At 46.3% G+C, this 27,088-nt stretch overlaps 1 protein-coding gene across 1 annotated transcript; it reads left to right on the top strand.

Annotated features, from left to right (window-relative positions):
• The first annotated feature begins 7,609 nt into the window (after positions 1-7,609).
• On the top strand, positions 7,610-24,955 carry LOC102456152 (epoxide hydrolase 1-like). The gene is made up of 9 exons (XM_014577631.3): positions 7,610-7,767; positions 9,236-9,446; positions 11,531-11,711; positions 12,398-12,625; positions 15,180-15,309; positions 19,254-19,468; positions 20,576-20,684; positions 21,419-21,544; positions 24,634-24,955. Exons 1-9 carry the CDS (start codon positions 7,739-7,741, stop codon positions 24,833-24,835), a joined length of 1,431 nt encoding a protein of 476 aa, XP_014433117.2. The 5' UTR covers positions 7,610-7,738; the 3' UTR covers positions 24,836-24,955.
• Positions 24,956-27,088: the final 2,133 nt, after the last annotated feature.

The raw sequence follows: 27,088 nt of genomic DNA, 5'->3' as shown, positions 1-27,088 counted from the left end.
AAATGTTTTCTTGTTATTAACCAAGTGCCCCCTAGTTCCTGCATTATATTTCTAGCAGATGGTGCAGCACCTGGCCCCCTGGCAGCAGTGCTGGCTGCCCCACTGCATATTCATGTTTTGCCCATGTCCCCTCTGTCATGATGGGACCAAAACTGAGTGAGCAGGGTTGCATCCTGGTACTGGTGAGTTGCAGTGCAGCTGAGACTTGGCCCTGTGCCGCTGCCCCCCATCAAAACAGGAGCTGTGGGGCTAAATGTGCATGGGGCTGTGACAACCCCATGCACCATTCACTCAATTGTGGCCCCATGCTCCTCCAGTCATGATGTAAGGGCCACAAGGCCAAACCTAAATAGGCAGTGGGGTGGCCAATACTACTGCTCCTTGTCACTGCCATTGGGAGGGCCTCGTGCTGCTGACTTGGCATCTCCCTGCCAATGGTACACGTAGTGCTTAGTGAGCACACAGCTGTGTATATAACTGCTTTCAGCATGCTTTAACTTGAATTGGGCTGTGTAGAATTTCATCTGCTATCATGTTATCCAAACACCTAGCTCTATGCTCAGTACTGCTCTCATTGAAGAAAATGCCAAAATACCCATTGACTTCAGTAGGAACAGAAGTCAAAAGTCTTATTAGGACCTTTGGAAATTCTTCATGACCCTCCTCCATCTTGAATAACTTAATAACGTTCTGCCATAAACAAATCAGGCTACCTCACTAATCTCTCGCTCTTCTGGATCATTCATAGGAAGCCAAATCTTCATCCCACTGAAGTCCTGGTCAGCTGTGCCATTGAATTCAAAGGGGCTGTATTTGACTTATCTTGTGGTGATTCTTGGGAACACCACACAATTAACCTCTTCTTTTTGTTGAGAATTGATAATTTATTCCCATTCTTTCCCTCTCTCTCATTCCTCCAGCAAGATGGCAGTTGCACTAGTGTGATGTACAATGTTCTTCTATCCAGCCCATCACTGTGGTATCTGAAGGCAAGATCAGGAGTGAGGATTAAGTGAAAGGAGCTTGGGATCTGATGCGTGTTAGCTGTTGTTGTTTTTATTATTATTTTATTAGAGGTTTAGTCGCAGAGACTGAGGATGCTGTCCAGAGACGGTTTCTTTGCTGTGGTCATTGTTACTGAGAATGATTGAGAGGGTGGAGGGGGGAGATTTCCTGCCATTTCACTTTGGCTCTGCAGGCCTCACACTTGATGGCTGGGTTTTTTGTTTGTTGTTTTGTTTTTTATAGTTTGGCCTGAATGTTGGCTTGCCCATTAGCCATATTAATTTATACTGAACTCTGTTCTTACCTCTGACTCTTCTACAGGGTGACTCCACAACACCCTCAAGAATTGAGTCATCCAAAGCACTCTATTCCAGGAGACATTTGTTTGTTTGTTTATTTATTTATATCTATATAGTTTTGCAAATAACCCCACCACCACCTTCTTCCATCCTATGCCCCCAGCCTTCGGCCAATTGTGTAGGGAAGGTTCCTTTGCTCTGGTCATTGTTCCTGAGCACGATGGGAGATCCCCTCTTATTTCTACCCCACTGTTGTGTTGCTTCTCATGCGTCGGTGAAATGATATTGTAAGAGCTTTGGGGCAGGGGCCATGTGAGATGCCCAGTAAGTTTTGGAGGCAGAGAAACAATAAACACAGTAAGTGAGAAGAAGCTACTGCAAAAACCTTATTGAAATTCTAAAACCATTCTTTAGAAAAGCCCTTTCAGTGTGGTGCCCAGCTGTGATGTTCTCTCTCACTGAAGGTGAGTGCAGAGTTTACCCATGTCTAGGTGCCGGGGTACAGATCCCTGTATTAGCCTATTCTGCCTGCCTCAGCCACTCTCACTTCCTGACTCTGAGCTGATGTCTTACAGTGCAGTAGCATCTAGTCTCGTGTTCCCAGCATCTGAGAACAGGACTCCAGAATGCTAGCCCTGATTTTGCATCGCCGTCCCCAAGCACTCCAGGATCCATGCAGTCTCTTGAGCTCCATAAAATCCACCCCTGAAGGGCAATAGTGCCAGGACTCTCACACTCAGACTCTGAGTATGAGATTCCAGCCCTTACCACCCCTGGCTAGCAGTGACCCAAATAAACAGTCTTGGATCTGAATGTTGCTTTTGTTTTTTCAATGTTGCTGAATCTCTGAAACCAGCACATGTATCAACAAATCATCTGGTTCCACGTAGCTGTTGTGTAATTTCTCTCCCCCTCGACCCCATCACAATCCCACTGCCTACTGTTCATGAAATGGTCTCATTTTCATTGGGAAGTGCCCTGAGGACCCTCTTAGCTTCCTAATTAGCAACAAAAGAGGCCAATCCTTGCTGGAGGTAGCAGGGAAACATATGTGAATTCTCCTGAGAATGAAAAAGGCAGAGAAGGGGCCATCTCCAGCTGGGAAAACATAAACTTTTATTCCCATACTTGCTACAGCAGAGCATGGGAATGAAGTGTACGTGGGCAGAGAGGGGGAGAGTGCTGTGTAGAAGGGGTCTGGAGCTCTGATGACAGGATGTTGAGACAGTAGGTGTGGAGGAAGGAGCTCCTGAACTACCTGAACTTAAGTTTTATATGAGACATTTTGAGGCCTCAGCCATTGTGGAGGCCTCGTGCACAGACTTCCCATGGGACAAGGGAGGTGATGCCTCAAGCCACTCTCATATGTAATGATTTGTTTGCTGTTAATAAGATTCAGGAATTAACGGCTTGGAAGTGCTTAGGAATTCAATAATAATCAAGGCTGAGTACAGAGGCCACCATTCATCTTTGAGGCAGAATAAATCTCCTCTATACCAGCTGAATCCCTTGAGACCGCTATTTCCTTTGAGACAGGGACATCTTTTCCTGCCCATTGTTTGTGGGTCTTGAGGAGCAAACAGAGCTCTTCCTTGGGCCCCAGAACCCACCGAAAGGCCATAGACTCGCTGCTCAGTCACATGTGCAGTGCAAGAGAGATTAATTCTTGGTCTGATTTAAGCAATAACAAATGAGTTGTGGGGCATTTTGTTGGGATAGGGCCCAAGACAGAGCCAACAGGTCCCTGGGAAATATACTTTGCAGAGGCCCTTAGTGGTATTTGAAGGTGAGCGTGTGATATGTGGATTTTTCCTGTGTGAAGCCATTTCTGGGCAATGGTGTATTCAGGGCATATGAACTATGAATATGAACTATGTGTCAGACCTGTCTCCATTCCCCCTTATAATTATCTCTAGGCTTGGACAGATTTGGTCCTTGAAAGCAACTGGGAGACGATCAACAGATTCAGCCCTAGAGGGTGAAAAAATGCTTCCAAGACTTCTCTAGTGACGAGCATTGGATAGCCCAGGGAGCTTTTTAAATGAATGGAGATTGGAAGCAGGGGAGGGGGAAATGCTACGGTTCTAATGACAAAATGAATATAGAAGCCAAAACAAAAAGGCACGTACAAGGAAACTCCCAGGAACCTGCCAGAACATGCAGGACAGTGCCCCATGCTGCACAAATATACTAACCAGCAAGCCGTGAAGTGTCCATGTGAAGATGAGATAGTCTGGTCCTCAGCATGTCAGTGAATAAGGGCTCCTTACAATGTTGTTACACACATGAGAGAGATGTCCCCTTAGACTGTCTAAGATGCTGAGGCTGACTTAGTTCCTGGCTAATAGCCATCGATGGACCTTGTCCTCCATTAACTTCTCTATTTCTTTTTTGAACCTTGTGATATCTTGGCCTAAGGAGAAGGACCAAGCATGACAGTCACCTTCCCAAACTCAATCCAGAGGCTCACAGTGACTCTGAAATCACAATGATTGTTTTAGGTTTTACATAAGTTACTGTCTGACCCTGAGATGTAAAAGCACAAGGCTCTAGTCACTGACTCAGTGGGTAACCATGAAGAAGTCACCAGTTTCCCTTTCAGTGTCTGTTTTCTTTCCTCTGTAAAACAGGAATAAGGCATAAGGACTTGTGAGGCTTAAGTCACTGACGTGTAAAGGCCTTTGCCATCCTTTGATAAAGGCGCTAGAACAGAGGAAAGTACTATTTCTACTGACATTATGTCCTTATGTCCACCAGAGGGAGCCCAATACACACTAAATTATTGCAAAGTCTCAGAGGGGTAGCCGTGTTGGTCTGTATCTGCAAAAACAATGAGGAGTCCTGTGGCACCTTGATCAATTAGGGCATAAGCTTTCATGGGTAAACCCACTTCATCAGATGAATTGGAGTGGAAGTTACAAAAGCAGCCTGCAAGTAGGGATACATATAAGGAAGAAGTTGCTCATGTTAATTAAGCTAATCAAGTCACGGTGGAAGTGGGTCATGCATAGCATTTGGTCTGAGTATGTGAATATTCAGAGAGGGGAAATTGCCTTTGTAGTGTATTAACCAGATGAGGTCCTTATTCAGTCCTAGATTGATAGTGTTGAATTTGCAAATGAACTCCAGTTCAGATGCCTTCCTTTGAAACCAGTTTATGAAATTCTTTTGTAGAAGGATAGCTACTTTCAAATCCATTATAGAATACCCAGGGAGGTTAAATGCTCCTCTACAGGTTTAGCTGTGTTACCCTTCCTGATGTCTGATTTGTTTGATTGCAGTTTATCTGGCTGCTTTTTGGCCAATAGCATAGGAGTTACTTTTATAGAAAAATCCAGTGCTTAATTTGTGCCAGGGCTTACCAGGGCTGAGCCCCAGCTCCTCTGGGTTTGCTGTAACCAGTTATGAATGTAAAAAGAATTGCTTGAGCTCCAGCGCCTCTTTCATTACAAACTGAGCACTGGACAAACTCAAGGTATGACCAGGTGCCTTTTCAATCAGCAAGGCTCTGAACTGAACTGAAGCTAAAATACATTCAAATGTTTACTATTACTTTGCCACGCAAGTGTTTGCTACTGTCACTGCTGTATAAAAGTGTGAATAAAATCAGTAGGAGCAAAGTCCGATAGCAAATGGGAGGGAGATGTCCAAGAAACTCTATTAAAATGTGGTTTGTGTTCTTAAGAGGTTTGTGATCCTCTGTAATAGATGCTGGCTGTGAAATGTCTACAGGCTGCCAGCACCTCTTAAGCCCTGGAGTTATATCTGTGCAGCTAGACTGAAATATAGTAGCGCAAATTTCTTTGCCACCCTTTCCTCCCACCTCCGAAAGATATAAAAGCAGCTGGATCAAAGGAAGTGTGACAAAGTCACAGAGCAGCAAGTCTTTTGCTGCACGCAAATAGGTATGGTTATCAGACAGCTTTAAAAAGAAAGCATTGTTAGTGGAAGCCTACCTGCTATGAAGATTATGAATTCCACAGCTAAAGTAGTCAGAGCCACTTGGGGATTGTCAGCAGGGTGAGTGGGGAGTTAATGTTCTTGTTAATGAGCACTGGGTGAGTTACTTGCCTGTCCTCTCCTCTGCATATTCCATCCGATCAAGTATGGCTTTAATAACACTCACATTTTTTATCCCCTTAAACACCAGATTGAGAAGGGAATAGGAGCTCCAGGGCTTCTCTTGAGTTCCTCTTGCAGCTCCTGAGTGGAATATTATCCTGAGAATGTATGTACCTGTGTGTATGCCCTAGAAAGATGGAGACAATTCCCTTCTCTTTGCTCCAGGACATGTATTGTGCCTGAGAATCAATGGGACAAGTTCTGTACCTCTCATTAATGAAAAGCAATGACATTAACAGGCTATTGTAAAGCCATGCTATTAATAGCCACCTATCCTGCTCTTCCTTATGTCACTAATGATTCCTGGGAGCACTGAAATAATTGTAAAGACAGAAATGACTTTTCTCTATGGATACAGCTTGTTTGCATGCTGCTTGTCATTCAGTTTGAACAATGAAACTGGAGAGTTTTGCTTTAGAGTCTTGTCAATTTCCTGTTTGTTCCTACTAGTTCCTACTACAATCATGGTCATGGAAGATTTCCCATTTGTAAGTAGTGGAGGATAATAATCCATTGTCCCTTTCCTTGGCATCCTCTCCAAATGAATGAGTTAATGTTTGCAAAGTGTATTTAAGATGAGAAATCTAATACTGCTTAATTTAATTTTGTTCCAAATCAAGGCAAATTGTTTTGTTAAATGTTCATCATTCAAACTCAAAAGTGCTTTCCCTCTTACAAAGGGGTTATTCTTCAGTAATCTAAGCAGGCATTACAACTGATGGTGTTTAAACCCACAACTCTACAGAACAGTAGCATTGTCATTGTTAGAAGGACTGGTCAGCAGTAAAGCTCTCCAGTAAAAGTACAGAGAAGTCTGCCAGTAGCTGAATTAATTTGTAGCTTATCTGGAGAAAATCAGCATATTTCATGTTGTCAACCTCTGTTCATTTCAGATGTATCCAGAAAAATGGGAATAAAATATCTAGTAAAGAATTTTATAGTTAGGGCCAGACATCTCTCTGAGAAAATGAGAGGACTTAGGGCACACATTAAAATATGAAAATCTTGTTGAATTCCTATAGCAACTCCTGCCAGATGTTCTGCATTTTGACCACTAGAGGTAGGAATATGACAAAAAATCATTCTTGTTTGCTGAGCTGATACTGCTGCAGTCCAAGAGCAAATGATTTCCCAGGATTCCCTTGCACTCTCTTTCCCTTCAGGGTTTCCTCTTTTCCTCACATACAAAACTTCAGTGTTTATTAGAGCCCTATTTAAAATGCAGTTTTGGTATCTCAGCCATACCAGAATCATCACTTATTTATCTCTTTTTGCCTCCATTTTATGAATGGCTCAACTGTCTCCCTATATCTTATCTGAAGTCCATATGATTCCCCTTAGAAATTTGACAGCAGTAACTCATTCATGTCTTATGTCTGCCTCTTTGCAGCCATAATTATCTGTGCTGGTTCTTTTCCAGCTTTCTTTGTACAGAGGATTTTACCTTGAGATCTTTGCGCCTTTTCCTCATCAAACTGCACAAGCCACTTCAATTGTATCTACTGCTAAGTAAGAAATAATAAAGATTTCAAGTACAAGGTGTTGCTTGAACTCTCCTTCATTTCAGAGAGAACACAGTCTGTTGCACTTTAATTAGTGTTCTTGCCAGATTTCCCAGCTGCCTTCCACACTGTCGGGTTCTAATTCTTTGTTCTGTTGCTCTTCATTCCTTAATACCGTCTCTGCTTATGAACCCAAATTCCCAGCTCTGTTTTTTAATGCCCTAGTTCAAACAAGAATTATTTCAAAGGAGGTCTCTGGCCTGTGTTACATAGGAGGTGATCACAAGTGGTCACAAGGTGATCACAGTGGTCCCTTTTTGGCCTTGAAATGTATGGATTGTTCCATTTCACATTGAACACTGTTTAGACACAGGAATTTTCTTCCTTCTTTGCCGAAGCACCAGCATCTCAAGGAAGTGAAATACAGCAGCCATTCTGGACCAATGATACTACAGGGCAGTTTAGGACAGGAAGTGAAGGAGAATCCTTTATCCGAATGAGACCTCAACAGAATGTTAGGGAAGCAAAATATGATTCCCAAGGCTAGAATGCAACTAGAACACCCTATTGCTTAGGACAGAGCTTGGCTTTTTGGTCTCCTCCAAAAGCACAGGTGAATTGCAGAGGTGCCCAGGCCATCTGCAATTCTAGACTAACGCAGCAGGTGGCATTATCAGACTATATATAGGTTGTTTGCATCGTCACTGAGAAAGCAGAGAAGGAGGTAGCAGCAGTTGGGGCCTCTGGTTTTCTTAGTGCAGCACTACAGTTGGGCTGAGTTGGATTCAAGTCACAGGCATCGGCACAGACATGTGGCAGCAAATCCTTCAGAGTGTCCGGTGAGTGCGGCAGGTGCAGGAGAGCCCTCGGAGGGTGCGGGGGGGGGGGGGGGAGAGGAGTGCTATGGGATTATACTGTTAGTCATCTAGAAACATGGCCGAGGGGTGAAGTCCAATATGGCCCTTGGTCCAAGCTCCGGCACGAACTTAACTCTGGGGACAGAGCATTATGCAGGGTAGCCATTCCAGTCCTTTTGGAAGGGTCACCTGGGGGGTGGCTGACTATGTACCCTCTGGACTGTGGTCACAGAAAAAGCTTTGCTGGTGAACCCTGCTTTAGGACAGCCAAGGGGCCGCTGCTCTGAGCCACTTGATGTGGATTAGTGGCATTAAAGCTGCTCAGTGCTGAATTGGTACCATAACCTGCCACGATACTCTGTGTTTCAGGACTCCTGGCAGCTAAACCCTTTCGGATTTAAACACAGAGAGAGGGATTCAGTTACCTGTTGCATAAACTGCTCAGCACCCAAAGAGCACTGTGAAGGGGTCTGCTTAGGCTATTTGTTCTCAGGAGCCCTGCTCCATCTCAGCAGTCAGGAGCTTCCTGCCCAAGAACTTGGCTGGGGCTCTTTCCAAGGATGCTTCCCCATTTCAGACACAGGGGTCTCCAGTAACTAAGGATACCATCTGTCTAGGTTTTCCCAGCACTGTCCCTTTTTTGAGGTAGCTGTCCTGGGAAATCTGTCAGGATGCTCGGGACACACTGACAGCTGGCCAGTCTTATTCCTGATTTTAAAAGGAATAAGGGACCTTTCGGAAAAGGCTTTATTTTCCGAAAGATCCCCGTCTAGACTGGCTCTTTTTTCTGGCAAAGCCCCGAGCTGGAAAAAAGCGGCAGCCATGTTCATGCAAATGCAGCGGGGAAAATTTAAATCCCCGCTGCATTTGCAATTCCGACTTGTCTCATCTGCATCCCTTTTCTGGAAAAGGGGTGCAGTGTAGACACAGCCAAGTACTCCCCACTGCAGTGCTGCTAATGTCTGAACATTAGGCCCCAGTCTCACTGATATTTTTTCTGCTGTTGAGAATATAGGATTGCTGGTCACCACACGGAGAGGGCCTGGGTAGGCTTGTGACCAGTGACTAGTGGCCAGGCAGGTGGTGATCCAGGCTTCTCAAATCATGTTTCATTAGTTGCAGGTGTGGTTGTTGGTGGACCTCTATGGAACCTTAGAAGCTTGTCTCCAGCTGGTGCAGTTCAGTTCAGTTCTTGCCAAAACTGATATTCTGTTTCTAACCTGCTTCCAGGTTCTTAGGTCGACACCTTAAGAGCTGGACACTCATTCTGGGAGAGACACCTAGGGCCTGATCTCCTAAGATGATGGGAACTCATGACTCCTGTTTACTGAATTATGGGAGTTGTGGGTGTTCATCTCCACTCAAAATCACCATATATGTATACAGGTCTTGGAGAATTCTGTGTCTTGATGCTTTTGTTCCTGAATTTGGGTATCTTGTCCCTTCCTAGGTCCCTTGACTATCCCCGGAGGAGTACAGTTCTGGCCCCTGCTGCTCTGGGAGCTGGAGGGCTCCTGGTTTGTTGGCTCCTGTCTAGACGGAAGATCAAGACTCTAGAAATGGGAGATGGATGGTGGGGCTCAGGTGAAAGGCCTTCAAGAGAGAAAGAAGATGAGAGAATCCGATCCTTCCAAATTGAAACCTCGGACAGGGAAATTCAGGTATCACTGGCTGAGGAAAAGGGAACCAGGAGAGGTATCTAAGGAGGGACAGCTGGTGGGGAGTAGAAACAAGAGAGGTAGAGCTAGCCAATCAGGTCCATCTAACTGCTTCAAAGTGATGTCCTTAGTACTGTACTCAAATAGCTCAGCACAGCTGTCTGGCACAGTGGGAAGATGTACTGATTATCCATGCCTATAGACTTGAGTTTTAGTCCAAATTAGATCACAGACCAATTGAGTTTTCTGGGTCCCAGTCTAAGGAAAATGTATCAAAATCTCAACAGAGTCCAAGACCGTTTCTGCTGAGAAGCCTATACCTAGAACAGCAGAAACTGCTAGTGGACACTGAGATGTACTGAATAGTGGAGACAACAAGAAGTCCTATGGCACCTTATAGACTTATAGACTTCTCGTTATTTATGCAGATTCAGACTAATACAGCTACCCCTCTGATACTTGAATAGTAAAGCTGTCTGTCTGGGTTTAAGAATAGCAAGTACTGCAGATCAGGATTGAGGGCTGTGTGTGGGGAGCCCAGGTCTGGGATAGTAGGGGGCTGCAGGGCAGGGGGAGGGGCACTGGCAGAGCTGTGTGTGGGGAGCCCAGGTCTGGGATAGTAGGGGGCTGCAGGGCAGGGGGAGGGGCACTGCAGAGCTGTATGTGGGGAGCCCAGGGCTGGGATAGCAGGAGGCTGCAGGGCAGGGGGAGGGGCACTGGCACAGCTGTGTGTGGGGAGCCCAGGGCTGGGATAGCAGGGGGCTGCAGGGCAGGGGGAGGGGCACTGGCACCACTGTGTGTAGGGAGCCCAGGGCTGGGATAGCAGGGGGGGCTGCAGGGCAGGGGGAGGGGCACTGGCAGAGCTGTGTGTGGGGAGCCCAGGGCTGGGATAGCGGGGGGCTGCAGGGCAGGGGGAGGGGCACTGGCAGAGCTGTGTGTGGGGAGCCCAGGGCTGGGATAGCAGGGGGGGCTGCAGGGCAGGGGGAGGGGCACTGGCAGAGCTGTGTGTGGGGAGCCCAGGGCTGGGATAGCAGGGGGGGCTGCAGGGCAGGGGGAGGGGCACTGGCACAGCTGTGTGTGGGGAGCCCAGGGCTGGGATAGCAGGGGGGGCTGCAGGGCAGGAGGAGGGGCACTGGCACCGCTGTGTGTAGGGAGCCCAGGGCTGGGATAGCAGGGGGGGCTGCAGGGCAGGGGGAGGGGCACTGGCACAGCTGTGTGTGGGGAGCCCAGGGCTGGGATAGCAGGGGGGGCTGCAGGGCAGGGGGAGGGGCACTGGCAGAGCTGTGTGTGGGGAGCCCAGGGCTGGGATAGCAGGGGGCTGCAGGGCAGGGGGAGGGGCACTGGCAGAGCTGTGTGTGGGGAGCCCAGGGCTGGGATAGCAGGGGGCTGCAGGGCAGGGGGAGGGGCACTGGCACCGCTGTGTGTAGGGAGCTCAGGGCTGGGATAACAGTGGGATCACTGATCACTGTGAGGGATGCTGACAGCTATTATGGGAATGCACAGACTGTGCCTACCACTGTTTCTAATTGACTAACAGTGGGTTGAGCAGGTGATAGGATTGAGCAATGGAGACTTTAGGTCACCAGTTCCACTCTAAACCCTGGCATTTCCATGCAGCAGCCCTTTCTACACCACCATCCCTGCTTTTCCTCCAAGTAGCTTAGAGCCCTTTACAGTCATTAACATCCCAACCCATATTCTCCATTAGGGCAGTAGGATAACCCCACTGTATACACAAGGGAAACTGAGATACGGAGAAGGGAAGTGTTTTGAACAAGGCCACGTAGCAGGTCAGAGCCACAGCCAGGAATAGAACCCAGTTCTGTCCTCAGTTTCCAATTCTAACCAGTAACATGCAAAACATATTTTCACTGTGTATCGGATCCTGGAGGCATGTGGCTTGCTGGACAGTGCCCTTTGAGCCCCAGGGAAGGATAGAGAAAGAAGGGATACAGAAAGAAGGCTCCTTAAGAGCCTGGGCATGCAGGAGACTTTATTCTTGGCTTCTCTGTGGAGTGATGGGCAGGGAAAGCAGCCTCTGAGAGCCAGGCCTGAGATGGAGCAGTGTGGGAACTCTCCTTCTGCAGGAACTGCATCAGCGCCTAGACCAGGCCCGCTACACACCACCCCTGGAGGGAGCCGCCTTCCAGTACGGTTTCAACTCCACCTACCTGCAGAGAGTTGTTGCCTACTGGAGGAACGAGTTTGACTGGCGGAAGCAGCTGGAATTTGTGAACCAATATCCACATTTCAAAACAACCATTGAAGGTGCCACTCAGTTGCCCCTGAACGCTCTCTTTTTCTCCTCTTGCAATCCTGGTGCCTCCTCCTCCGTGGAGCCCCATTTACTGCTCCTCTAGCAGCCATAGTGCTCCCAGCAAATTACCGCTATTTCCTTTGTCTAGCTGCCCCATTCTCCTGTCCCTTCACTCATGAATCACCCCCTCTCTTCTTTACCGTCCCAGCATTTCACCCGTGGAGTACCCACATTTTTCTGCTTTGCTGCCTCTCATTTGCCTTCCTCTGCTGGGAGTATGTCAAAGTTTCTCTGGAACCCACAATGATGCAGCTTGTTCCATGCTGAGCTCAGCATTGCACTAAGATACAGGAAAGCAGGCTGAAGTATCCAAGGCATCCATTGTCTGCTAGGGCCTCCACCTCACGGACATCAGATTCACAAAGACAAATTTAGGGTGCCTTGCCCAACAGATGTAGTGCTGGGGGGGTCTGGGTCTCTCTCACCGTGGCATTATCCCTCATCCACAAAGAAGCAAACAAAACTCTTAGGGGTACAGGGCATCTCCCTCCCAACTCCAGCTGGGAAACTTCCTCTCTATGCTATGCTGTGGGTCTCTGTAAACACTGGCTAGGATTTTGCCTCTCTCCTTTAGGGTCTGGGCCAGGAGCAGAGAAGCAACTGGAGCATTAACTTGTTTCTCTTGGATTCATGGCAGGGATTGAAGTCCATTTTGTCCATGTGAAGCCCCCTCACATCCCCAGGGGCCAGGCAGCCAGGCCTTTGTTGATGGTGCATGGCTGGCCTGGCTCCTTCTACGAGTTCTATAAGATCATCCCACTGCTCACTGACCCAGCTGGGCATGGCCTGAATGAGGATGTGGTGTTTGAGGTCATCTGCCCATCCATCCCAGGCTATGGCTTCTCCGAGGCACCTCACCAACAAGGTGAGTAATGGGCAGGAGAGAGTTAATTAGAATCCCAGTGCTTTCTGGAATAGAATCTGGGAAACATCCCTGGACCCATGGGTCAATTTCTGAACACTGGGAGTTGGATTCTGTACCCATTCTTTTTATAAAACAAATCTGGGGGTGGATTGACAGCCCTGGAGACTGGTATCCACAGAATAAGTGTGGCAGGGGCAAGGCTAGGGCAGACTTTTCTCAGCCTGCATCCCCTGACCTCTAGGGATCACACCTTACTACGTGAGGGCAATTCATGGTTCAGAAACGGATCAGTCCTCGGCATTTCTGCTGGGCTGGAGAGGAGCGGTCATTTATTATGATGATCGTGTTGTTGATGTTGTGGCAGGGTGCGGTCACAGATGACCCCTCGGGGGTGGCTCCCAGGGTGCTGATACGAGCACTGCCACTCGCATTCCCGCTCTCTGGGGCTCCTCGTTTCCTGGTCCTGCTGGGCCAGCTCCACTGGTCTCCCCCAGCCAAGACCCTGAGCTGAGATCCCTGTCCCCCTCCCCCTCCGAGAAGCAGTACAGACACTGAACCTCTTCAGGTCCAAGGAGAGTGCAGTTTAGGGCCCAGCTTCCTGTAGGTACAGCTAGACTGGGGGAAGGGAGTTCGGGATACCAGAGGTATCCCGAAAATACTCCGCTGCGTCCAGGGAACGCGTTTGCTTTTCTGCTTTTTTTATAGGGAAATAATTTGCTCAAAGCACCTTTGAGTTATATACATTCATGTCCATAAGTCCATTCATTAAGTATGGGGGGGGGGGTCCATCACAGACTTGTTCAGTGGGAACTGGACTCACAGCTCAAGTCACACAGACCACTAAATGGTCTGAAAGTAAAAAGCTCTGTGTCCCAGTCCTGTGAGACAGGTCATTATTGCCTAGGTAAAAGGCTCCCTAGCTCATTTTCTACACACGCCCCCAAGACAGCCAGTCACCCCAGTCTTGGGCTGAAGTAGAGCTGATGTCCCATAGACAATAGGCCCCACAGTCCATTTCCCATTTCCCTGAGACTCCCAACAACCTGGAACCAGAAAGGAACCAGGGTCCTAGAGGTGAAAGACTCTGTATCCTATTCTGTGACACGCCCCTCCCCAATCTTCTATGCCAGTGTGAACACCATGCCGTACAATGGGGTGATGTAGATCAAACAGCTCCCTTCCCCAAAGGAATAAGAGTGCAATAGAACATGGGGCAACATGAGATGGGTGGTCATGAGAGCCAGGACACTTCATTGATTGGGGGAGGGGGTTCCAGTGGTTGTCGGAGGAGACAAGGAAAGGTGCTGTGAACTTTGGTTGGGAGGCTGTTACAGGCCTATGGCCTGTCCTGAGAGAAGATGCAGATAAATGAAGGAGGCAGTGGGAGCAGAGAATAGGGAGCAGAAGGGGAAATGAGGAGGGTGGGCCTGGAGACTGAACAACCTTAAAGGGGAAGAGCGGGGATGTGAACCTGATGCTGGAGAGTGGGAGCCCGTGGAGGGATCTGAGGATGGAGGGTGCCCATATGGGGAGAAAGATTAATTTGGATGAACTACAAGGTGGAGAAGGCAAAGGTGAAGAGGGGAGGAGTCTGTGCCCTATGTTGTATCCAGGAAAACACCCTGCATGCTCAAAGTGCTTCTTAATGACCTAACAGATTGGCTGTTTACAGCTTGGGACCCAATCCCCCATATTAAGGATGAAGGCAGCTGGTATCCATTTCATTGTAGGCTCCTGGTGCCTTCAGTGCTTGTCTTCCATGGGCCATTGAAATGGTTGCAGTGCACTCATTTCTTGGCCTTTTTATCACAGTGTGTGCTAGCTGCTTTGTGATAATGAATCAGCTCCATCTGCCAGATAGCAGGTAGTCTTTTGCAGAGATATCGGGAAAGTCATGGGGATGAGATCACAAAGCTCTAGGGCTAAGTGTAATATAGAGATTTGTAATATAGAGGTAATTAGAAGCCTCCCAAATCCCCAACTCTCCCTTTCTTGTGACCCAGAGGACCAGTACCAGGCAATACCCAGAAGAACACTGACCTGCATCTTCTTTGGCATCAGTGATGCCTGGCTGGGGGAGAAGAGGGCTGTTTCTAGACTGGCCAGTTTTTCCGGAAAATCAGCCACTTTTCCAGAAAAACTTGCCAGCTGTCTACACTGGCCGCTTGAATTTCCGCAAAAGCACTGACTTCCTACTGTAAGAAATCAATGCTTTTTGCGGAAATACTATGCTGCTCCCGTTCGGGCAAAAGTCCCTTTTATGCAAAACTTTTGCGCAAAAGGGCCAGTGTAGACAGCTGAGATTTGTTTTGCACAAAAAAGCCCCGATCGCGAAAATGGCGATCGGGGCTTTTTTGCGCAAAAGCGTGTCTAGGTTGGCCACAGACACTTTTCCGCAAAAAGTGCTTTTGCGGAAAAGCGTCCGTGCCAATCTAGATGCTCTTTTCCGAAAATGCTTTTAATGGAAAACTTTTCCATTAAAAGCATTTCCGGAAAATCATGCCAGTCTAGACGTAGCCGAGGTGTTTAGTGATAAGTTTCTCCTTATGCACAGGTTTTGACACGCTGGCTGCTGCTCGGATATTTCACAAGCTGATGCAAAGATTGGGCTTCCAGGAGTTCTATGTACAGGGAGGCGACTGGGGCTCTCGGATCACCACTAACATGGCCCAGATGCTGCCAAAGTGAGTGGCAAAGGGGGTTTGGAGAGGAATAGTTGTCTGGTCTGGTTCCCACAACACTCCCTGCCCTCCCCCCTTGCATTGTTGCTAACTCTTGTAGTTTTATCCTGAGCCTTGTGATATTTGTGCTCCACTACTCCTACAGTCATGTGACTGTGCGAGACTCTCATCATTCATTTGAAAAATTAAAAAAAAATTCTAGTCCTTGTTGTTGAAGAGAGAAACTGAAAAACATGGACCCTAAAGGCTCAGAAATCAAAAGGCAAATGGAAAGAATCCCTATAGTATTGATTTTTTAAAAACCATGCTTTGTAGGGCCTGACTCCTGATTCTGGAATGTTTGGGGTTGGCAGTAGACACATTGCTAACCAGACTGTGACGCCTCATCACATTCCTCTTTAACAGGAATGAGATAGGGTGCCTGCAGACTGCACATCCAAGCAAGCAGCTAGGCTACCCAGGATGAGATGGAACATTACACTCCAGGAGTTGTCTCCTCTGCAAACTGCGCCTTTGTATTAAAGATTCAGATACTGGCCATCTTCTTCAATGAAAAGGGATTAACTTCAACCATTGGACTCCTGCCAAGTTATCTGTACAACCCTTTTTGGATAGCCATGGCCCACAGAAACTTTACCAAAATACAGATAATGAAGGATAGGTCCATCAACAGCTATTAGATAGGATGGGCAGGAATGGTGTTCATAGCCTCTGTCAGAGGTTGGGAATGGGTGACAGACATAATTCCCTGTTCTGTTCATTCCCTCTGGGCCATCTGGTATTGGCCACTGTCAGAAGACAGGATATTGGACTGCTGGACCTTTGGTCTGATCCAATATGGCTGTTCTTAAGTTCCTAATGAGCTCTCTCCATGGGAACAGGAGTCAGAAGCATTCTGAAACTATTTCTCTTGACTTTTCTGCATCCTTGTTAGACAGTGGTCTGGATTCTAGAGCAATTGGCAAAGCTGCAGTCCTTTCAGCTTCCTGACCTAGCATAATGTGCCAATTAGAAGCATAAACTGGCCCAAGAACAAGCACCAAACTGGAGCCAGTGAAGCTGAATGAGAATTGGTCCCAGTCCTCTTTGCCTTTGTATTGTCTCCTTGTCATTTTGAGTCAAGGGCTCTGCTTTCCTCTGATCTGGCCATACTTGCCTCTATGTACACTGCTGTCAATTGAACTCTCTCCAGGGAGTATCTTTTAAAAAAAAAGAAATAGCATAGATTCACATTTTTTAAAAGCCCATTCATGTTGGGTGTCCCAGTTTTTGTATTCCTCTAGTTTGGCACCCAAAATTAATGGCCAATTTTTAAAATATTTGCCCCAGTGAGTGCCCAAGCTGAAAATAAGGCTACAGCTGTAGAATCATAGAACTGGAAGAGACCTCAGAAGGTCATCAAGTCCAGCCCCCTGCAATAGGCAGGACCAATTCCAACTAAATCAACCCGGCCAGGGCTTTGTCAAGCCGAGACTTCAACACCTCTAGGGATGGAGACTCCACTACTTCCCTAGGTAACCCATTCCAGTGCTTCACCACCCTCCTAGTGAAATAGTTTTTCCTAATATCCAACCTGGACCTCTCCTACCATAACTTGAGACCACTGTTCCTTGTTCTGCCATCTGTCACTACTGAGAACAGCTTCTCTCCATCCTCTTTGGAACCTCCCTTCAGGAAGTTGAAGGCTGCTATCAAATCCCCCCTCACTCTTCACTTCTGCAGACTAAACAGACCCAAGTCCCTCAGCCTCTCCTCATAAGTCATATGCTCCAGCCCCCTAATCATTTTGGTTGCCCTCCACTGGACCCTCTCCAATGCGTCCACATCCTTTTTGTAGTGGGGGGCCCAGAACTGGACAATACTCCAGATGCGGCCTCACCAAAGCCAAATAAAGGGGAATGATGACATCTCTGGATCTGCTGGCAATGCTCCTCTTAATGCAACCTAATATGCCATTAGCCTTCTAGGCTACAAGGGCACACTGTTGACTCATATCTGTCACGTTGTAGCTTCACCACTGATCAACACAGCAACCCTGATAATGCAAAACAGTACAGGCATGCATTGCTGACTCCTGTTGAGTTTATTCTGCATTCTACCCCCAATTCCAGATCATTTTTGTGGGTGCCCTTCTGCTGTCTAGCTCCTCTTTTCCATTCTAGCTTTGTGTATTGGATTTTTCCCTCTGATATATCTCCCCAATTTTTTTTGCATTCATCTTTATTAATTTCAGTTTCATAGTTCTCAGCCTTTTTCTCAAGCTTATTCTGTTTCATTCATATTTCCATATTATCTAAAGTTTTTGTGATCACTCCCAGCTTTCAGACGATTGTGAATGTGAACTGTGCCCTCTACATTCCATCATCTCAGGGAGCCTTAAGGATTAGAATAGGCCCACCTGATGATCTCTTTGGCTGCATCTAAACTACGATCCTCTTGTGGAAGAGGAAATACAAATGGAGCACTCATTTGCATATGTTGCACTCTCATTTGCATTTCCTCTTCCTTTCCCTTTTGCGCAAGGTTTTTGTGCAAAAAAGCGGTGTGTAGACAGCACCTTTTTGTGCAAAAGCCCCCTTTTGCACAAGAGCGGTTCTTCCTCATTTGAAGAATGGCTCTTGTGCAAAAGGGAAGGGAAGAGGAAATGCAAATGAGAGCGTGACATATACAAATGAACATTCTATTTGCATTTCCTCTTCTGCAAGAGGATCGTAGTTTAGATGTAGCTTTCCGTATCAGAAAGGAGATAATGGTGAGATTGAATTCTGGTTGGGAAACCTATGAGAGGCTAAAAGGCAACATGATATATAAACTCCTTCATTGCCTAAAATGGAGGTTTAGAACATATTAGATGGAAGAAAAACATGCAGCTACTTTTAGCAGATGTAGTTAAATGTTAGTGAATTATTGTAAAACACATGCTCCATGTTAGCCCCTTAGGTGAAAAGGTGAGCTTGGTATTGTCCCCATTGCAGGAGGCCGATGGGACCAAATGCTCCCATTGGCTTTCCTTATTCCTCGCATCTGTGAAGAGTACAGACACCGGCCAGAGCTGCCTTCAGCATTCAATTTATGGGTCTATACTAGACCCGCTAAATTGAACGCCAGAATATCGTTCTCCAGTGCAGCAAGTGAAGACGTGCTCTGAGAGTATCTTGGCCCCTGTAGAAGAAGAGCTGTGAGGTGCAACTAGCATCCAGGGCAGGGAGTCTCTGGAAAGCTTATGATCATGTGTAATCCACCACAGGCTTCTCAGCCAATGCACAATGAAGCCCTCATTACAAAAGGGTCAAAATGAAGCTCTGAGGAGAACAGCCCATCCCACAGTAATGAATCTGTCATGCCAAGTCAAATAGGAGTCTAAGGATATGTCTACACAGCGCCGTTATTTCAAAGTAACAAAATGCACATCTACACAGCAAGCCATTATTCCAAAATAATGTCAGACTGGAGGACTTTTTACTCCGACTGCTGTAAGCCTCATTTCACAAGGAGTAAGGGAAGTCAAAGGAAGAGTTTTCTTATTTCAACTTCTTGTTGCATAGACAGCCCCAAAAGCTGAATTAAGCTATTTCAACTTCAGCTACACAATTGACGTAGCTGAAGTTGTGTATCTTAATTCAATTTTTGCTCTGCAGCATAGACTTACCCTAATACTGCTATAGTTCTTCTGTCCTCCCCAGCCTGTGCTAGTGCTTGTATCAGCTAATTTCTAGGCTATTTGCTACATGTCATCACACAAGGAAATTGTGAATACACATGCCTGAAGAGCTATGTATGGTTAGGAGAGAGACTTTTTCCAGAAGTACCAATGGGTCTAGTGCAGTGTAAGTGTCCTCACAGTTCTGTATATCAGAGGAAAGCTGGAGACGGGACCCCTTTTCTTTTGATAGTGTTAATCCACTAATGCTGTTCCTTATTCTATTCCTTAATACCATTGATTCCAGGTCCGTGAAAGGGCTTCATCTGAATTTCGTCTTCATCTTCTCAGGAGGGTTGGGGAGGCTGATTTCTTTACTGCTTGGGGCCTACGTACCATGGCTGGTGGGCCTCACCAGGGAAGATTCCCGCCGCTTATTCCCATATTTTGAGAAGAACGTGTATGAGCTTCTGCGGGAGACAGGGTATTTGCACATCCAGGCCACCAAGCCAGACACAGCAGGTAGGTCTCTGCGGGCATGTCTAGACTACATTGTTTTTTTCGAAAAAACTGCCCTTTTTAAAAAAAAAAAACTTCACCTGCATCCACACTGTAATCACATTCTTTCAAAATTAAATTAAAAGAATGCAGGGGGTTTTTCGTCATTGGTAAACCTCAAATTATGAGGAAGAACACCTTTTTCCAAAGAACTCTTTTGAAAAAAGGCACATATGGATACAGAACAGGGACAGTTTTCGAAAGAAGAGGCAATCAAAAAAAGCATAGGTTCCCTAGTGGCCATTCTGTGAATAGCAATCAGGACTTTCTTTCAAGAGCGTGTCCATGCAGTCTGGACACTCTTGAAAAAGCAAGTTGCTTTTTCGATCCGGTTTTGAGGTGTGGATGCTCTCTTTCAAAAGAAGCTTGCAGTCTAGCCATACCCTGCATGACTAAGGAACTCATATTATAGACATGTGTGATCCATGAGATACCCATCCTATCTGGACTGAGGCCTAGAATGTTTGAGGAGCAATGTGAACTGAGCAAGGGCTGAGAAACAGGAACTCCAGCATTCTAGTCAAGTTCTAACAATGATTTATTGCACGTGACTTTCAGCAAGTAACTTTATCTCCATTTCCTCAATTGCCAAATATTTACTTATTCCATGAGGTGAACAGATAATCCTTTGTAAGTACTGTATTTATTATGTTTTGGTTTGCAAAGCATGGGTAAGTACAGGCTAGCCGGTGCACAGAATTCTCATCCTTCCACTTCATAAACATATTCTAGGACCTGTTTCATCCACACCGTTTGAGAATGCTATTCCCTTTCCCTGCCTCCTTTACAGTTTAGTTTCTTTGGACACTTTCCTACCATTCCATTGCTGCCACCACCAGGCCTGTCCTACTCTTGGTTTCTGTCTGCATTAAAAAAGTAGCAGACAGGGTCTTTTGTTAACTGGGCTCTGTTAGTACTAAACTGTCTCAAAAGGAATAGCACAAAGGTGGTAATATCCAAAGTTTCTACTTGATCCTTAAACTGGATTTCAAGGAAATCTCCCATATCCTTAGTGGAGGTAATACAATCCTATGTGAACCTGAGAACAGTTTTCTTCCTTTCCTGAATTAGGCTGTGGACTAAATGATTCCCCTGTGGGACTTGCTGCATACATTCTGGAGAAGTTCTCTACCTGGACTGACAGATCATTCCGGGACATGGACAATGGAGGTCTGGAGAGGTATGGAATAGCAGCATGCCAATGCATAGGTATGAGGGAGAAACGCAACTGAAGGAAGGGATGCTCACAAGTAGGGAGGTGAGACCATCTACTACTGAGACCAAATGTAAGTAGAGGGCAAGGGAACATACACAAGGCAATTTGCAGTTTAGAATTGTAATGAATTGGCTGCAGTGCCGCTGTGCCAACACTCAGTACAGTGCACAGGGTTGCCAGGTGTCCTGTATTGACCCGGACAGTCTGGTATTTTCGCCTCCTGTACGGTAAAAAAATTCAGAACATACCAGATACCTAAAATGTCTGGTATTTTCTGATTTTTTTCCCCCCGTCAGGAGGCAAAAACACCAGGTGCTTACCAGATTCTGCAGGGGAGCTGTCTGGCCCGGAGCGGGAGACAAGATGGCAGATAGCCACCGGCAGCCTGTTAGGGCCAAAAAGCCTCAAAGACATTTCTTAAAGGGGCCATGCTGGGTTTGGTTTTATTTTAAGTCTCGGGGTCCTTGCCCCCCCCCCCAACAACTTTGGTCTCCCCCTTTCTTTTTCCTCAACAGAATTTTTTCCCGGGTGGGTTTTTTGGGATGGGTGGGGGGGTTGTTCAGTATTTTTAGTTAAATCATCTGGCAACCCTATCAATGTGCCGCAGCTTAGCTGCGCACACTTCAGGGCATGTCTCTGATAACGTGCAGAGAGCAGCCCCTGCGACAGTGATGCTTCTCTGGTTTATCCCTCGCTAGGAAATTCTCTCTGGATGACCTTTTGACATATGTGATGATTTACTGGGTAACTTCGTCCATTGTGCCTTCAATGCGTTTCTACAAGGAGAATATTTCCAAGAACCCCAGTACTGCTCCCGATGCCAGGTAAAGAGGGGCGGGGTGAGATGCAGGCTAGATAACATTGCAGACATCTAGGTGCTTATATGGCTCCCATCATTGTAGCAGCTACCTCCTCCCACATATTTCAAAAATAAATCAGATTTTTATCTAGGTTCTATCATGGTAACAAAAAAGGTACCTTCTCTCTTCCCCCTCCCCAAAAAAAACTATAGGAAAAATAGCTTAAACTAATTTTTGTGTTGAATTTCTTGAAGGAAAGTGAAGTCACAGCAACGAATTTTGTATGCCAGTTAAAAACAGAAACATGTAGTCATTCTTAGTTTCTGCTGGGAGTAAGTTTAGTCTGAGGCTAGGTCCTGGAAGAGTTCTGTCTCCTACACTCATAAGCTGCTCTCCACCTTTTGGGCAACAGTTTCACTGCATAAGTAAAGCAGCAATCACTTTTAGTCAGACAACAACTAGAAGTCCCCGATATAACTAAACATACACACAAGAAGAATTTAGAGACAATATTGCAAAGGGCCTCGAGGAAAGAAAATAGTCATCCACATATTGCTGAAATACATTATCTGGAATTTGATACACTGAACAGGGATTAACTTTGGTTAGTGAAGAGCTTACTGCTACTGATGAGGCTAAGCAGGGAACACTTTGCTGAGCAGGATTCCTTTCCCTTCTCCCTTCCCTCCCCCCCCAAGACTGACTACCATTCATTCCATGCACTACTGGGAATCAGAAAATCGTCCTTTGAGATGGAATTGATTGTTTTATATTTGTATATGAGGCCTCTGTACAACAGCAATAGGGGCTTAAAAAGCCAGTCACTTATTGAGAGGGATCGATTGCATGGGAGAATAGTCAGCTCAATTCAGTTTATGAAATCAATTTACCACAAAGAGATGACCGCACACACATGGAAAGGCAAAACGTATCAAACTAGAGTGTCTGCACACACTGAGCCCATTGGATTTATGATCTACACAGGGTTTGTTCATTTTCTAACAAATTATTTTAATTTGCTGCTAGTTCAATTTCAAATGACCCTAAGATAGACAGGTAACGGTTAGACTGTTATATCACTATTACCTTGTAAATTTCCAACTACAGACAATCAAACAGCTTTAACCTACTTGAGAGTTTAGTTTGGGTTCAAACACTATTCTCAGACATCCCATTTGTCCTTTGTGGCTGACTACAAGATGGGTGACTGTACCATAGGACAAAACCATTGGGCCACAGTATGTATTTCTAAAAAGGGTTTATAGCTAAATACTGTGTATTGATACTAGCCAGTGGTAGCCATACAACTTTCTGATGTTCATCTGAACATTACAGTGCAGTATATCACTGCAACCCTCAACTTGATCACCAACATCTTGGCTGCTGTTGCACATTGCTCCCCCAACCGTTCACCATGATGCCACAACGCTTTGGGAATACGGATGTCAGCGTATAGTTGTTTAAAAAATTAACCGATAAGTCTGGGTTTATCAGTTAATCCAAATGACTACACACACACACCCTCTTGCTGCCTCTTTATTAGAAGCAGCAATGGGGAGGTGGGAGCCAGTGTCCTTGGGGAGCCGGCTGCAGGCAGGAGGTGGTGTTTGGTGGGAGCCAGCTTAAAAGTCAGCTCCCCACAAGTGCTGAATCCCGCAGAGCCACCTGCCACCACACACACTCTCCCCTCCCCCCACCATGCTGCTGCCTCTCTATTAGAGGAGGCAGTGTAGAGGGTGATGGGGCAAGTGGGAGCCAATACACACACGGAATCAGCTTTTAAGCTGGCTCTCCACATATGCCAGCTCTGCAGAGCTACCTGCCGCCACCTTGCCGCCTCCCACAAAGGCAGCAGTTTGAGGAGCAGGCAGGAGCCTGTGCTTGGGGTGAGCCAGCTTAAAAGCTGACTTCCTACCCCCACAAGCACTAGCCTTCCACCCTGCTGCCTCTGTATTAGAAGCAGCAGCATGGGGGGCAGGGCAAGCTGCTGCAAAGCAGCCTCCATCTGTGGCAGGAGCTACTGCCACCCCACACAGCCTCTGAATCAAAGACAAAAGAGCAGGGCAGCAGGCAGGAGCCAATCTGCACGGGGAGCCTATTTTTAAACCAACTACCCCTGCAAACCCACTCTAGAGGCAGCAGCGCAGGGTGGCAGGGAGCTCCCGCACTTGCTGCCAGTCCCACCCCAAGGAGTATTTTAGTAACCGTGTAACCAATAAAATTGTTTGCAGCTACACGATTACTAAAATAAGCCTTATCCCAATTTAGGAACTCTAGTGGATTATGAAAAATGAATGTCTCCCGCTGCAGCTGAACCTTCCTTCCTTCCTTCCCATCACTCAGTCTTGTTAGCGCTTTTAGACCCACACATTTAACCTTCACTAATGCAACTTCAACTCTGAAGCTTGGAAGGCTGAGTGGAGCTCACAGAAGTCAAACACCTCATGAAAGGGCTGTTGCAAATCCCTGGTTTTGATCTCCTGTGAAGTTCATGGGCAACCTTAAACCACACCTACACATACCATAGCAAATGAAGATACTTGCAGCACAAATGTAGTCACCCCAAAGAGGCCATGGAACAACTCAATGTCCAATTCACAGATACAAAGAAGGTGTCACAGAAACACACCCTCTGCTATTCCTGGCTTAACTATCAATGTAAAATTAGAGTAGGATAGTGTTAGTCAACTATTTTCCCCAATATGTTGTATTGAAATATATTAAACTGCAAGATTGACCTTTTTTTCCTGGGTAGGGATTGCCAAGATTCAAATAACTGTTCTGCTGAGGTCTGTGAAACTAATATGCAAACTGGCTGAACTGTTGCATCAAACTGCATACACATTTCTAGTAACCTTGAACAACTAGTACAAACTGCATTGGAAGAGAAATACAAGTGTACTCCAGATACAAATAAATGTAGAGAGAGTTTTCTGTCATGGTAACATACTAAGATATCCATGCTACCTAGTAGTGAGTATATTTCCAGAACATTTTACACTGATTTTCTGACATTTTATTGATAAGAGAAACAAATGCTTTAAACAACCTGCCTCCACAAAGATTATGCACTGATTAAAAAACTGCTAACTTTTTGTTTTTGTTTTTTTAAGGATTGGAGTTTATGTACCCACTGGCCTTGCTGCTTTCCCCAACGAACTTGCACATACCCCACGTTCCTGGGCAAAGAATTTGTTCAAGAACATAGTTGTCTACACCTACATGCCACGTGGGGGGCATTTTGCTGCCTTTGAGGAACCAGAGCTCCTGGCACAGGATATCAGGCAGTTGGTCAGAAAGGTGGAACATCTGTGAGTCATGAGCTAGGGGCACTATGCACAGATAATGGGAGCACATTGCTAGACTTCCAGTCTGAGGTAATTAATAACTGCATTTCTGTTAACACTTTATAAAGCCAAATAACCATTTGCTTAATAGCTGCAGTCACTGGCCTCCTTTAAAAAAAAAAAAAAAAAAAAAAAAAAAGATGAAGGTTAAATCAATTACTAAAGCTTTTAATTAAAAAATTACATCTCCACTGAAAGTTAGGGATATTTTGTCCTGTTTCATTGTAGGAGCATTTGAGAGAGCAGACTCCTGCTGCATGTGGACTTTGGCCATTACAGCAGAGAATGGATAGTTGCTGTTTAATGTGTGACAACATTGCACTACACTTTGGCTTTTTAATGACCAATAGTCACCTATTTCTGAGCAAGGGCAGCAGCTTCCACAGAAAAGCCCACTCAAGTTGTCTTCATCGCTGGAGTGACTTGATTTAGGTTCACTAGTTGAGGTAGAAGTGACAGGTGTCAAGTTCTCATTCTTCCAGGCATTGTGTCAAAGAGCCTTCTGGATGGCTACAGAGTATCACATGGCAAAATGTGCCACAAAGGTCAGAGATCACAGCATGTTAGAGTGCACCATTCAATCTCAAAGTCTGGATAGCCCTGCACAAGATTGCAGCTTTCCAACCTGATTTACAGTAATTGTGCCTCACTGTAGATTAGTGCATTTTGTTGTACATTACAGCACTCACCATTGTCTCTACATCAGCTAAAGCACTCACTCAGCACATGGAGAAGGAATTAAAGCTGGGTCTCCCACCTAATACGAATAGGCAGAGAGGTTACTGAACCCAGGGTTCTCACATGGCAGCAGTCCCCAAACTTTTCAGGGTCATGCCCACTCATCCTCAAGTCATTCCCAGCTGTGGCTCCCAGGGAAGGGGGGAGGGAGGTAAAGGCGGCCAAAGGGAACAGTTTGAGGCCACAGCGAGGAATGGAGCTGCAGGGAGGGCTAGAATGCAGAGCCACAACTAGACCTCAGTCTGGCAGCACCAGAGCAAAGCTGGGAGAGTAACAGGGCTTGGTGGCATTCCCTACTCACTTCTGGTGAGGGTTGGCACAAGCCCTGCCATGCCCACCAGTACATTCATTCCCTACCCCACAATTTGGGGACCTGTCATATAGGATATGGTATACCTAACCAGTGGGCTAAACAGATGATGGAAGCCACCTCTCTAGCCCTCTGCTATTTTGTGGAGTCTGGTATGGTCCAAGGACATGTACTAATTGAGGGTCCATAGCGGAGAGGTGCCAGTCACCAGGAATGAGGCAGCAGCGCACATACCCAGCAACAGAAACTTAGCTGACTTAGAGACTTTAATAGTAGACATTTAGATGACTTAAATTAAGTAGCTGCTGAGCGGAGATTAAGGATCTCAGTAGTGCCTAAAGTGTTGGATTTAGACACCTGCTTTAGGATATTTGACCTTAAATGACTTTGCCCACAAGAGTTCACTTAGTTCTCTATACAGAGATTAGGAGGCATTTGTACAGCTCCAGGACATACTCCAAAATTGGGTAACAAGACCCCACCTGGTTGCATTACAATAGGATCAACCCACCCACTGACTTCAGAACTAGCTTGAGTGCTTTGGATCCAATAGGGCTTGCTTTCATAGAGTATTCAAAGTCAGGTAGTGGCTTTCCATTTCTCTACCCTCTGTTACTCCCAGATAAGAGAGAGCCATTTAAGTCACAACACAAGTAATCAAGAATCAGGAGAGCTTTGCTGCTGTACAAGGTCACAGAATTGGAAGGGACCTTGAGAAGTCTTCAAGTCCAGTCCCTTGTACTCAAGGAAAGGACTAAGCACTATCTAAACTAGGTGGCCAACCCATTAAACTAAGAGCTGAAACAGTGGTGGAAAAAATGCAACGAGGCACACCAGAATTTTTTTTAGCAGTTTTTGTTGGGGTGAGGGAAAGGATACTGCCCCTTTAAGAGAAGGCTTTTTGGCCACATCAGGCTCCCATCAGCCACTGCCATCTTGGTGATGCCATTCTGAATCACTGCACCGGATAGCTCCCCGGTCCTGGTGAGCACAGGGAGCTGGGGGTCAGGAACCATTTCTAGGGGCGCAGGGGCAGCTTCTCAAGTTACACTTCAAGGGGGCTGGGGGGGGGGGAGGGAGAGAGAAGAGCTGCATGCGGCTCACGAGCCACAGCTTGGCCATCCCTGAGAGGTGTTGGTCTAACCTGATAAATTTTCAATGATAGAGCTTCCA

This window comes from Pelodiscus sinensis, chromosome 3 (assembly GCF_049634645.1).
Source record: "Pelodiscus sinensis isolate JC-2024 chromosome 3, ASM4963464v1, whole genome shotgun sequence".
Lineage (NCBI taxonomy): Eukaryota > Metazoa > Chordata > Testudines > Trionychidae > Pelodiscus > Pelodiscus sinensis.
This window is presented reverse-complemented; position numbering and strand designations above follow the sequence as displayed.

Bases quoted from the DNA above. Each gene is read 5' to 3' on its own strand.
- LOC102456152 (XM_014577631.3), top strand. From the start codon at position 7,739: ATGTGGCAGCAAATCCTTCAGAGTGTCCG. The intron at 7,768-9,235 runs GTGAGTGCGGCA...GTCCCTTCCTAG, and splicing joins CAAATCCTTCAGAGTGTCCG to GTCCCTTGACTATCCCCGGA. The intron at 21,545-24,633 runs GTAAAGAGGGGC...TGTTTTTTTAAG, and splicing joins AGTACTGCTCCCGATGCCAG to GATTGGAGTTTATGTACCCA.